General features: G+C 51.0%; 1 protein-coding gene across 1 annotated transcript; it reads right to left on the reverse strand.

Annotated features, from left to right (window-relative positions):
• Positions 1-5175: 5175 nt before the first annotated feature.
• On the reverse strand, positions 5176-12380 carry TBX22 (T-box transcription factor 22). Its single transcript, XM_069867474.1, has 8 exons — positions 12150-12380; positions 11910-12021; positions 11181-11282; positions 10357-10531; positions 10048-10212; positions 9258-9322; positions 9087-9172; positions 5176-6339 (listed from the first exon to the last, which is right to left on the reverse strand). The coding sequence occupies exons 1-8, from the start codon at positions 12310-12312 to the stop codon at positions 5729-5731; spliced, it is 1479 nt and encodes a 492-aa protein (XP_069723575.1). The 5' UTR covers positions 12313-12380; the 3' UTR covers positions 5176-5728.
• Positions 12381-12922: the final 542 nt, after the last annotated feature.

A 12922-nucleotide genomic window follows, 5' to 3' on the forward strand; every position in this document is an offset into this window, starting at 1 on the left:
CCTCCACTCTATCATCTGATACTAATTATTAATTTCAATACCGTATTACTGCATTATGAATAGTTTAGTGCTTGCAGTGTTGCTCTGTATGTGGATTTATGCTCTTTTTAAGTTTCAAACGGCAGCCTGCGTGGAGAGCATCGTGGTGCCAGTGAGGATAAACCAGCCCAGCCTCAGCATCGCTCCCTCTTGTCCTGGTATCAAAGATACCAGTGAAACACAATCCTACCCACAAAATTTACCAAACTGCCTTTAATATACAGGTCTTTAGTATCCCATCAAAAGCAGAATCTCCAAGTTATTTGAAGTAACTCATGCTGGAAGGGGACCACATCATCCGATTGCACAAACAGACACCTTTGTCCCTGCCTCAGCCTTACCAGGAGGGGCTTGACACCACGTTTCCAGCCTTCCTTCTAAGAGCAACAGCAGCCAGCATCTTCTCCCAAACTGGAATAAAAAAGGGCTTTTCTGCTGGTTTGGGGAGTGAAGTGAGACAGCAACTCACTCATGGATCAGCAGCAGGAGGCACCATCCATCCCTGGAGCATCATCTGAGTAACAGCAAGAGCAACTCTAAGCAACCATACAAATCCGTTACTCTTTCCTCATTTTTGAGGCTGAGGCCCCGTTTTATTTGCAGGTCTGACTGGAAGCAGATGGACCTGTCAGGGCTGGCTGGGCAGGTGAGCCCGATGGGTGGATGAGCTGCTAAGTGCTCCCAGCTGCTGGGCAGGGCCCCGAGGAAATTGTTGGAGCTGGGACCCAGCTCGGAGATGAGATCTGGAATCAGTGCCAAGAAGGAAAAAGTGAATTTCTCCCCAAAACCAATCTCTCAAAGCCTGAAATGAGAAAGGCTTTCAAAATAAGAGAAAATATCTGAAAATCTCTTGAACGCATCTAATATATCTCCAGACATCAGAGAGCTAGAAAGCACGCTGAGCCCCTGCCCCACCTCTGGTTCTGTTCAGGATCTGCCTCCTACTTTTCCTGGGGGTTCTCCCTTATCGCTGCTCTTTTCCTCTCCAGAAAGGTCTTGAATTTTACTTGCTGGTTTGTGTCATTTGATTTACAAGCTCGAAGGGTCCTTCACAAAACCTGGGCTGCTTCTTGTACTTAATTGCCACAATAAACTTAAAGTTTGGTGCTTTAGGAGAAGCAGTCTGGGAGGAAATTGTTTGATGGATGGAAGTAGATGGTAGGTCCTTCTTGTTGATGTCACCGAAGGGACACGGAGGAGAAGGGGGTTTATAAATAATGGTACAATTCGGAATGACACGGGCTTGGTGAGAGCAGAGCTCTATTAAGCATGAACAGCTTGCAGTGCATTACCAAACGTCTGCAAAAGCCCTTGCAGCCAATTTAATTCCCAAAAGCCTGGATTGCAGCTCCCAGGCTGTCCTGACACTGGGTTTAACTCCGCGGGGGCCGGGAGGCTGCGGTTGGCACAGACACAGCCGAGCACAGAGAGTTTGCATCCTAAAATGCAAATCAATGGGGTGGAAGAAAGGGGATCAATGGGTCCCAGGCTTTTACCCATATTGCAAGAAAGTGATTTTGCTTTTCGTTCTCAAGATTACTCCATCAAAAATACCTCTTTTCATTTTAAAAGCTGTCTTTTCCAGCTCTGCGTGGCTGCAGCTTTGGCAGAGCAGATGCTGGTGGGGTCGTGGCTGTGGCTGCCGTGGCTCCAGTGCCTCCAAGGGAGCCAGCGGTAAAGAAAATGATGAAATATATTTAGTGTGTAAATGCCAAGGAATGAGCTACCCCTTGCAGCGCTGCAAAGCGCAGCTCCAGCCATCGAGTGCTCGTGACGCAGCCCCGGGAGGAGCCGGGGGACACATCCCCCTGCACCCAGCACCCAGGATACATCCCAGGGCTGGGAGAGCTGGTCCCATGCTGCTCCTCTCCGTTAGCTCTCCGAGCCATGTTTTAAAAGTCTCAGTGTATTTTGTTCATTCTGGGGGGACAAACAGACCCGCAAAGCTAAGAAGAAAGAACACGTAGGTATTGCCGAGTCATCTGTTTCCAATAACGTGTGTTTACACATTAATGTGCAATACAAATTTGTAAACATGAGCATTTGAAACTTTTGTAGGACCTGATACCGGCCTTTTCCCTTTCTGCAGCTTTATTGGAACAGCATGTCCTGCTGGCCCAGCCACACATGCACATCGTTTCAGTACTGGATGTATTTCAAATGTTCGGGGTGCCTATTTGTTCTGGTTTATCTTGCTATCCAATCCTCATTTGGTTTGCATAATTGCGATACAAATTATCATCTAATTACAGACCCAACCTCAGAAGATCAAATGTAAACCAACGCGCTTCGATCAGAGGGAGCTACATCCGACGCTGCCCTACGCGTTTGGCTTCTCCATGTATTGAATTTGGGTGAAATTGGATAGCAAACTGCACTTTGATTAAAAACGTTATCACGGAGGGGTTTTGACTTCTTGGTTTTCAAATCAGCCTCTTGGTGTGTGAGCACCGACTCCGTCCCCTGTCCCAGTTTAGGGAAGGTTGGTGCCCTTGGCACAGCCAGTTTTATCTGTTGAGCACTAAAAATAGGATTCATATTCCAAAGCAACCTCAGACTCCTCTTGGGAAAGGTCAAATGACTAAGAGCTAAGGTTGTTCGGCAAGTTCAAGGTTATTTTCTCCCTGTTCCCATTTAAAAACAGCCCCGCAATGCTGATTTTTGGCTCATGTTCACCCACTACGGCTGAAGAGCACTGAACTGTTGCAATTGCCACAGGATTTCAAATCACAGCAACAGGAGGAAGTACGAGTGCAAAGCAGCGTGTAACGTATTTCTGTTTACAGGTGCGTGGTTGCTCTTGAAATATGGACCTCGAGTCCCCCATTTTCACATTTAATAAATAATGATTTATTATCCCGGCTTACTCTTTGGAGTCCTGCCTCTCATCTCCCACCAGCTGCTGTTTCAAAAGCTCCCCTAGAAGCCAGAGCACAGGTTATGTGTTATTTTGGGCATGTGTTATTTCTCATGGAAGTGGAAGCCCTGATGTCCGTGTGTGGGTGACTCCACTGAATTACCATTGTGGGAACGGCAAATATTCCAGTGCTGGGATGGGCAGGGAGCCTGGGCTGGGTCTGAGGGGGCAACGTAAGCATCAGGACAGAGACCTCGAACCACCTGAAAAACACTGACTGGTTTCACGAAGAATCACCAACATCTGTTTTATTTGTTACAGTGATATTTGGAAGGATAAATCAGGAGATAAAGGCAAAGGAAACGGGGAGTAACTTGGGATAACGCAAATCTAGCAGCATCTCGGGCCATGTTGACCTCTCGCGTGGAACTAGCTGGTATTTACGTCTACCTCAGCCATGCTGAGCACTGCATCCTCCACAGAGCTCAGGGACAAGGGGTGCTGGTCTTATGCATCCCTTGAAGGGATTATCCTCTGGCTGTGGTTTCCATGCAGCTGTGATTGGGGAGGGTGGCAAAAACCAGGCTCTTACTGGACCAGGCACATTGAGACCTGATCCAACTACACCAGAATCAGCAGAGCACTCGCTGTCGGAGTGTATCACCCCAGCACCGGGGTTGTAGTTTTGTACCAAAAGGCACAGAATAAACAAGCACCTCGGGGAAGCTGGGTGCCTGGTTGCGAAGATGCCCTGGGTAGGAACAAGGCAGGTCTTGCCAAAGAGAACTGTAGAAGATGGGATTTATCTGCTCTCAACTTGAACACCTATCACTGTGAAATTGTCTGGGCTGGAAATAACTATTCTAGTCATTATCGGTCGTATTTTTAACCAGGCAGACATCGAGCTGTTGGATCACCAGCTCACGGGCAGCAACTCTGGAACATCTTACACAACTGCAAATATTTGGAAAACTGGAAGTTTCCCATTGCCTCCACCCACGGATCCGTGACTGATCTGGAAGAGCCTTCCAGCTCCCCAAAAGCAGAGATGTGCAGCGCTTTGCAGACCCCGTCCCGGCGCCCGCAGTGGAGGTGGCTGTGGGAGCTCAGCCACCACTCAGCCGCCGTGATGAGTGATGGCTTGGAAAGAAGGACTCCTGAATGGAAAAAAAAAGTTCTTTTTTTTTTTTTTTTAATAAAAATAGTGAGATAAACTACTAAGAAACAGCGCGGTGATGCAGGCTTGTTCATTCTTACAGTTGCACAGACTATTCAGCAAGGCAAGCCCAGCCCACCACTCCAGACTGGTACCACTGGGGGCTCTGTGAGCACTCAGAGCAGGTAAATCAGGGAAACCAATGCTGGTTGATTTTTTATCGAAGTCTCATGAAATTGAAAGTGTGACTTTTTGTTATTTTAACAGCTTTGATACTGCTTGTTCTGTTCCTAATTGGTTGGCTGTTATGGATAAAGTAAAACCAGAGCTCTGATACCAATTTTGATTCTTAAACCCTGCACTTAACCCCTCCGTAGTGCTGTGTTCTCTTTGTAAGTACAGAAATCTCTCTTCTTAATTCCAAAATGTGACGCTCTCAGTCAAGCATTATTTTCAAATCTCTGTCCTATATCAAGTAATAAAATTGGCTTCAAATAGGGACAGAGCACTGATCACATAAAGAATAAAATCTATGCCCCGGTTTATTGCATGTTATATTGTGCCCTTAGGAGCTAGAGATTATTTACAGGAATAACAAGAGTATCCACAGGTTATAATAAAACAAACAGGACTTTCGGAAGGAATCAGAAAGCTCATGTTTCAGGCCTATAGAGCTGCAATTCTCCAGAAAGGATCTGCATTCTCCACGGGACCAAGCCAGGAGCAGCCCTGCCCCTTCCCTAGGGCACAGGCTGGTGGATATGATCCCAGGTGGATCTTCTGTGTCCCGGGGGCTGGAAGTGCTGGGTAGGAGTAGTGTCCTGCGAGGCTCCTGGAGGTGTTTCATCCCACACATCTCTCCAAGATGTATCCTCCAGGTTCCCCAGCACAGCTCACTCTTGCCAGGGGGGAGATGTATGACCACCAACCCTGTTCCTTCACACCATGTTGTCTATGCTGGTGCTGCACTGCACCACCACCTCCTGGAGATCTCCAGAAGCAGGAGCTTGGATGGGAGGGCTCTTGGGGCAGCCATGTGTCAGGCTGTACCATCTCAACCCCACAAGGTAGAAACACATCCATCTTTTATCCTGGCTTTCTTTACCTCGGCAGCAGATTCCTGAATTTACATCCCCACTCTGATAACTGAGTCATCTGGGAACAACAAGGCACTTCAATGACATTAATTAGGACCCATTAAAGCCAAGGGAACTTGAGAACATACTTGAGTATTTGGCTAAATAAGGCTCCTTTGCTGACTCAAAGTCTCAAATAGTCCCTTTGGCATTAGTGGAAAAACTCAAGTAGGATGAGCAGAAGCCAACAAGGGCTTTGAGCTGACTCAAGGCAAGGGAGAGAGAGAATTTCAGTAACACAGATTTGTAGAATACGTTCCCATTTCCAAGTGCAAATATTTAAAAGGTGACTGTACAGTTGCTCTTAACCTACAGCCACAACATAAATAACACCAAAAGGTATCACCTTGTTGTGGATCATCCCAGATCCTCCACCCTCCCAACCACACAACACGTTTGCCCACAAAGAAAGTTAAATGCCTAGATATCCTGCTCCTGCACCACGCAGAGTTTCACAGTCAATAACTAGGAAGCCCTTGGGTATGAAGGAAGGAAAGGCCTGATTTACATATCAATGCTTAGAAATATTAAATGGTTCCACTAAAGGCAATGGTTAATTGTAGGGTGCCAGCTAGAGTGATTACATCTGCCGTCTTTCAAAGAAGCTGGAATGCTGTCACTCACTTTGAAATGGCTTGCTGCATTCATCAGTCTGGATGGCACAGCGAAGTTATAACCGTACAAGCCATATGGAGGATGTAAAGAACAATTAAGTGCTTCCCGAGCAATGGGACTTGATGGGAAAATGTTTCCAGATGCATGTAATCCATACAGCATTTGACTGGCGGAGCTGGGTACTTGTAGACATTGCCCGTTTAAGTCTTCACCTTTCGTGTTTTTCAGGTTGGTTATGCCGATGGAAGAGAGTTTTGGCATATCCACCATGAAGTGGGGTAAAAGATGTGGGTTGGAGCCTCCTAGTTTTTCGTGGCTTGGAAAGATGAGAGATTGTTGCCTCAAGAAGCTTGTAGGACAAATCTTGTAGTAGAGGGGCACGTTGAGGTTGTGTAGGTAGGTCTCAGGGCACGACATGCCAATGCTGTTCGTTGACAGGTGAAACGTAGGAGGTGAGCATGACGGAGAAAGCAGGGGGTTGAGAGGAGAGGGTGTCCCACCGCTCGAGGTCACCGGGGAAGAACTGGAGCTCCCACCTGAAAATGAAACCAGAAATGATCCAGGCTGGGCTAGCTGATGTTCATAGCCAAGGAACCCTTGGAGGACTCCCGTTCCGACTCCACATCTCCCACGCACAAACCTGCTCCAAAAATCATCTCCTGGAGAAATGAAAAGATCTGTCCATACATTATTTGTTATTGTTACTTGGCACTTGTCTAAGAAAAATATTCATACATGTCTAATCCCGTTAATATGACCAGGACAACTAAGAGGTTTTGCTCCACGCAAGGAGCTACCTGCCGGGTCTGTGCCTCATTATATGACCGATAACCTTCTCCTGCCATACAGACACCACTGCTATTTTAGGTTCCCTATTTCTGTGTAAATTAGAGGCAGCTTTTCCCCTTGTATAAAAGAACAAAAAAAGGTATTCAGCCTGACGGAGGATTTTTTGTAGCTTCCTGCTCACAGGAATTGCCTAATTTTCCTTGGCTTCCCATGCGATTTGAAACATACCCTTGAATACTAGAGGTGTCTCCAGAAACTTTAGACACCCGTGTCGTTTTAATGTTCTCCTTTCTGAAATGAATCAATGAACACTTTCATAATTTGGGAGGAAAGCGACACCGTCTCGCTTCCCCCGCGTGAGCACAGCCGAGGCCGCTGGTGCGGAACATCCCTGGTCAGCACCGACTCATTGCTCCTCCAGACCAACAGCAAGAGTGAAAACGGAGCTTTGGTTGGGGAATGGTGCTCTGGAGTGGCCGAGCCCAGTGCTAAACAGATGCTGGTTTAGTCTAAGGCCATTCAAGAGCCGGACGTCTCTGTTTTAACTTCATTACCACTTTCTTCCAGAGGGTTCCCTCCCCATGCTTTATTTTCATTTCTTACCCAAGCCACTGGGACAGGAAGGAAGGGAATACAGATCCATTTTTGTGATGCGTTTTTCTCTATTTACGCATAATTCCAAGTGATACATTGCCTGGATGTGATCTGGTTAGACTTTGCAACAGCGCAGGAGCAACTGTATAACCAGCCATATCTGCTAGAACATCAGCCTAAGAAAAGAAACCATGAGGGTTTTGGAGGAGGCACAAATTAATTTTGCAAGCTCCCAGGCGGCACCTATTCCCAATAATCCAGGATTGTTTTACAGCTCAAACATCTCACCCTTCCCCGCTGATGTCAGGGGCTGTTTCAGGGGATGCGGGGCAGGGATGGGTCCTGACGTCCTCCCAGGACTCAGGGACTTTCGCTTATGTGAAATGAAGTGGCTGAGCCGACATCTGTGAGTGCGAGGCAGCGAATGAATCCCTAGGCAGCTCAGCTGCAGCAGAGCAAACAAGCATCAGAGTTTCCTTCAAGGTATCCTGAGCAATAATAGCACAAAACTTCCCATACGAGTTTGGGAATGCAGGTCACAGTGGGGAGGACAGAGCAGCTCAAAGACCTGATTCTTTCTGCCATTGCTATTAGGCTTAAAAAATCCCAAGTTTATGGTCAATTCTTTCTTCAGCATGTTGTTCATGCTTTCTTTTAATTTACCTTCTAGTTTTAAGGCTTCAGTATTTCTATTTTTCATCTTTTCTTCAGAAATACAGTTTTATTCTGAGTGAAATTGGAGATTTTGTTACATTTACATCAATCCAGGAAGCTAACTGAAGAAAAATACCGTTGACATTAAGACTGGCAAAAAGAACCCAGGAAACTCTAATATTTTAGCATCTGTACAATACTCAAGGCAGCTGCTGCTCCCTCATTCCCCACCGCAGCCCACCCAGCAGTTCTTTTCCTTGGGGCTGCACCATCGCCTGCAGAACAGGTTCAGAAAGGGGTTTTTTGCATAAGGTCTTTTCTAAGTTAAATAACAACAATAATAATAATTATAACAAATAAAAAATCTAGTTTTCTGTACAATCTGGTAAACCTCTTAATTTCTCCCGAGTCTGTTTTTTTTTCTGTTCCCACACTCCTGTGCCTGCACAGAGTGGATTTTTCCTGTGATTTTCTCTCTCTTTAATTGCAGAGAAGGGCACGATCTGCTGCGCCCCGGTACCAACGGCTTTGAAGAGCCCCTAACATAAACGAGCGTTAAATTAATGACTTTAAACCCAAACCAGAGCACTCCAGCGTGCAAATACTCAGTTATTTTTTTCCCCTTTGCCACCAGGAATAATCAGGTTTCAAATCCTGTTTCCAAAAGTCGGGTTTTTTTCTGGAAAAGGGCTGCAAGAGATCGATGCCCTCGTGGGGGAGGTGTTTTTTCCTGGAAAGCTTTTCCCCCTCCTCTTCCCTCTTACCGGATTGGGGGGCTGCTCTGTCCTAACGAGCAGGTAATTCTATTTTCTCTTGCAGAGAGATCCCGCACAGCAGATCCCGCACAGCAGCCCCCGGCGGTCCTTATTGTCGCATTTAGCTAATAATCTCAAACGGGTTGGAAACAATTAGCGCACCGGCATCAAAGCTGTAACGACCCGGCTCTAAATCGGCCTCCAGCACACCCAGATATTTTTTTCCGCTCATCTCCGTCGGATTTTTCGGGGGATGAAGACAAACCGCTCCGCTCCTGCCCTTCCCGGGGCGGCTGCGCGGCTCCTCAAATCGATTAGAGCAGGAGTCTGGGGCGAAAACAAGTGGAATCGGCTTCTCTAAACGTTACGATGGGCACCGATTCGTTTGCTGGACGCAGATTGTTATATTACGGGTTTAAGCGCCCCGGGGTGCGGGCTCAGAGCAGCCCCGAGGCCACGGGGACGGGCGGGGCAGGGCAGACGGGACTCACCGTGGCTGTCCGAGCCGAAAGCCGAGAAATCCAGGGCGAGGGGAGGTCGCCACGGGTAGGTGTCCAGCAGTCCGTCCAGAACCCCCCTGCGGGGCGAGACCGGGCTGAGCGCAGTGCCGGGACCGCGACGGGGCGGGGGGGGGGGGGGGGGGGGGCGGCCCCGGCCCTTACCTGTTCCTCCCGGGGTCCCGAAAACCTTTGGCGAAGGGATTCCTGTCGATCTTCAGCTTCGTGATCTGCGGGGATGGGCGAGAAAGGAGCTGATGGGGCGCGGGGGCGGGACGGGACCGGCCGCCGAAGCCGTCGGGGCTCTCGCTCCACTCCCTCCGCATCCCGGAGCTGCCGGGGCTCCCCCTCTCCCCGAATCCTGGAGCTGCCGGGGCTCTCCATCGCCCCACATCCCGGGACTTTCCATCTTCCCCACGTCCCAGTGCCGTCGGGACTTTGCATCCCCCTTCCCTCAAGCCGGTGCTATCAGAGCTCTCCATCCCCACCATCTCCATCCCAGTGCCATCGGGATTCTCCATCCCCACCAGTTCCCAGTGCCATCGAGATTCTCCATCCCCACTGTTTCCCGGTGCCATCAGGATTCTCCATCCCCACCGTTTCCCAGTGCCATCGGGATTCTCCATCCCCACCAGTTTCCAGTGCTGTCAGGGTTCTCCATGCCCACCATTTCCCAGTGACGTTGGGATTCTCCATCCCCACCGTTTCCCAGTGCCATCAGGATTCTCCATCCCCTGCATCCCAGTGCCATGGGGATTCTCCATCCCCACCAGTTCCCAGTGCCACTGGGATTCTCCACCCCCACCAGCTCCCTGTGCCGTTGGGATTCTCCATCCCCACCCGTTCCCAGTGCCGTTGGGATTCTCCATCCCCACCCGTTCCCAGTGCCGTTGGGATTCTCCATCCCCACCAGTTCCCAGTGCTGTCAGGGCTCTTGGTCCCCCACCCCCAGTACCTGCTGGTTCTGGTAGGCAGTCACAGTGGTGAACTCGGTCTCCTGGAAGGAGAAGCTCTGCACCCCCTCGGCCGGCAGCGACTGGATCTGCGCTAGATCGAAGCGAGAGTCCTGGGCGATAACGTGGACGCGGGGCTTGTACTTGTGCATGGACTGCAGGATGATCTGAGGGGAGAGGCAGGATGAGCCTCCTGAGAGCCAGGAGGACAGGGGGAACACCCAACAAAGACACGAGTGGGCCCCAGCCCTCGACCCCAGGGGGGTGTCCTGCCCCCCTCCCAGCCCCCCATGGGGCTGCCCCACACCTACGTGCCCCTTGTCGTCCATCTCGTTGTTGGTGAGCTTCACGCGGTCGAAGCTGATGATTTGCCTCATCCAGGTCTCCCCCGAGCAGGGGGAGTCGGGGTGGATGTAGAGACGCGGGGTGATGCAGGAATGGTCCGTGTTCCCCGCCACCATCCACTGCGAGCTGTGATAGACGTACCTGGCCCGGGCCGCGCGGGGGTCAGGCGGTGGGACCCCTGCCCAGCCCTCCCAGACCCCCACACCCAGAGATTCCACATGTGCACAGGAGCCAGCAGCGCCCCACACTCTGTGCAAACCCCCCACTCTGTGCAACCTCCCCCTACTCTGTGCAACCCCTGCTTTGCACACGCTCCAAATGCAGACAGACAGCAGGTTGTGAACGCCCAAAATGTGTTTTAAATGCCCCAAACGTGTTTTAAATGCCCCAAACTTCAATCATTATCCTCAAATCCCTGTTCCAAAAGTGCTCATTGCTTGGCTCGTGGTGAGGTTTGGGCATTGATACTCATTTATACTCACTGATACTCACTTGTGCACACTGATACTCACTCACACCCACTGATACTCATTTCTACTAACTTATGCACACTTGGAGTCATTTATACTTTGAACACACACTCGTACACCAAATTCCTGCCGTATCTCGCTGGGACAGGAGTTTTTCTAAGGAAAAGGCCTTGGAAACAGTGAATAGATGCGGGTACAGATGCTGAACTCCGGAGCGTGACATCCAGCCTGGGGATTGGGATGAACGCTGCCGGCTTTCCTGGCTGTGGGATGCTTGCGGGGATGCGGGAAGGTGGCATCCCCGCCAGTCTCCCCGGTACCTGTATCTTTTGGAGTCCACGGGGACGATGTCGATGGCGATGTAGTACTGCCGGAGAGGCTCCAGCCCCTTCACCTTCACCCGGACCGACGGGAACATCCTCCTGCGGGCAGAGGGAAAGGCCTGAGCCAGAGCCGCAGGCAGGACGGTGCGAATGGGTTGGGCAGATTAAACGGGTTTTGGGAAAATGACTTTTTTTCTTAGCCAAACTCAACAAAAATAGTGAAAAAAATACAGAGAAAAATACCTTGACCCGACCAAAAAAACCCCAAAAAAAAAACCCCAAAACCAAACCAGGATAAACCACAATGAAATAAAGAAGAAAAAAAACAGGTGAGGGGGCAAAGGAGCAGTGGAAGTGGGGAAAGGGGAAAGAGGGGAGCAGTGGAAGCGGGGAAGGGGGAGAGTGGGAGTGGGGAAGAGGAGCAGCAGTAGCGGGGAAGGGGGAGCAGGGAAGAGCAGAACAGGGGGAGCAGGGAAGAGGGGGAGCAGAGGGAGTGAGGAACAGTGGGAGTGGAGTAGGGGAGCAGTGGGAGCAGGGAAGAACAGAACAGTGGGAGCAGGGAAGGGGAGCAGGGAAAAGGGGAATAGCGGGAGCAGGGAAGAGGGGACTAGGGGAGCAGGGAAGAAGGGAATAGGGGGAGCAGGGAAGAAGGGGGAAGAGGGGAATAGCAGGAGCAGGGAAGAGGGGAATAGGGAGGAAGGGAAGGGGCAGCGGGGCGGCCGGTACCTGCCGGCTTTGGTGATGATCATCTCGGTGCCGATCTCATGGAACCTCCTCCAGAGCTCGGAGCCCTGCAGCTCCACCTGCACCCCCGCCTCCCGGCTCTCGGGACGCTTTTCTGCGGGGAAGAGAAGCGAGAGGGGCTGCTCGGGAGGCTGCCGGGGGCTGGAGGAGGGGTGTGTGGGGGGGGATCCCCTTGGAGCATCCCCTCCGAGCATCCCCTTGGAGCATCCCCTCGGTACGGACCGGGCTGCGGGGCTCGGCGGCTCTGCCTGCGGCCGGCGCCGCTCTCCCCCTCTCCCTCCTTCTCCTCCTCCTCCTCCTCGCGGCCATCCGGCACCTTCCTCTTGGCCGCGCGTCCCACCAGGGCTTCCACCGAGAAGGCGTGAGCCCTGGAGCTGAGCGCCATCCCCCCGGGCCGCCGAGCTCAGGCGGGCGGCGGCGGCTCCATCCCCGCGGGGCGCCCGTCGGGGGGCAGCGGCCTCGGGCATCCGAGGGAGCCGAGGGGCGCCCGCAGCCTCCGCCGCTTGTTGTGGGAACTGGTGCGAGCGTAGGAAACATTGAGTGACATTTCATAGGAGTAAAGGAGGGGAGGGCGGAGGGGGGGGGGGAGAAGGGGAGGAGGGGGGGAAGGGGGGGAGGGAGGGGGAGAGGAGCCGGCCCCGTCTAGGATCAATAAAAGAGTTACTGTTCTCCATTAAATTGTAAAACTCAAAGAAATTTGACATAATTGCACACTAGGGGCCACTTTTCCAACAAAAGCGCAAATAACGTTTAACCAGAACCGGACTAAAAAAAAAAAAAAAACAGAAAGAAAAATGGGGAAAAGGGAAAAAAATAAGGAAAAGGAGAAAAAAAAACCAACACGGGGAAAAGGGGGAGGAAAAAAGGGAAAGAAAAAACTAGGGAAAAGAAAGGAAAAAAAAGGAATAAAGGAGAAGGAGGGCAGGGCGGCGCGTGCTGCGCTCCGAGCCCGGGTTGGTGCGGGGCGGCTGCCCCGAGGGGTCGGTCCCGCAAAG

This window comes from Phaenicophaeus curvirostris, chromosome 13, assembly GCF_032191515.1.
Source record: "Phaenicophaeus curvirostris isolate KB17595 chromosome 13, BPBGC_Pcur_1.0, whole genome shotgun sequence".
NCBI classification, from domain to species: Eukaryota; Metazoa; Chordata; class Aves; order Cuculiformes; family Cuculidae; genus Phaenicophaeus; species Phaenicophaeus curvirostris.

What these genes read in the sequence shown, in the direction of transcription:
- TBX22 (XM_069867474.1), bottom strand. Translation starts at nt 12,312, where the DNA reads ATGGCGCTCAGCTCCAGGGCTCACGCCTTCTCGGTGGAAGCCCTGGTG. An exon ending in AGATGGACGACAAGGGGCAC is followed by an intron (nt 10,213 to 10,356) that starts GTAGGTGTGGGG and finishes CTCTCCCCTCAG; the next exon opens with ATCATCCTGCAGTCCATGCA. An exon ending in CGGGACCCCGGGAGGAACAG is followed by an intron (nt 9,173 to 9,257) that starts GTAAGGGCCGGG and finishes CTCGCCCCGCAG; the next exon opens with GGGGGTTCTGGACGGACTGC.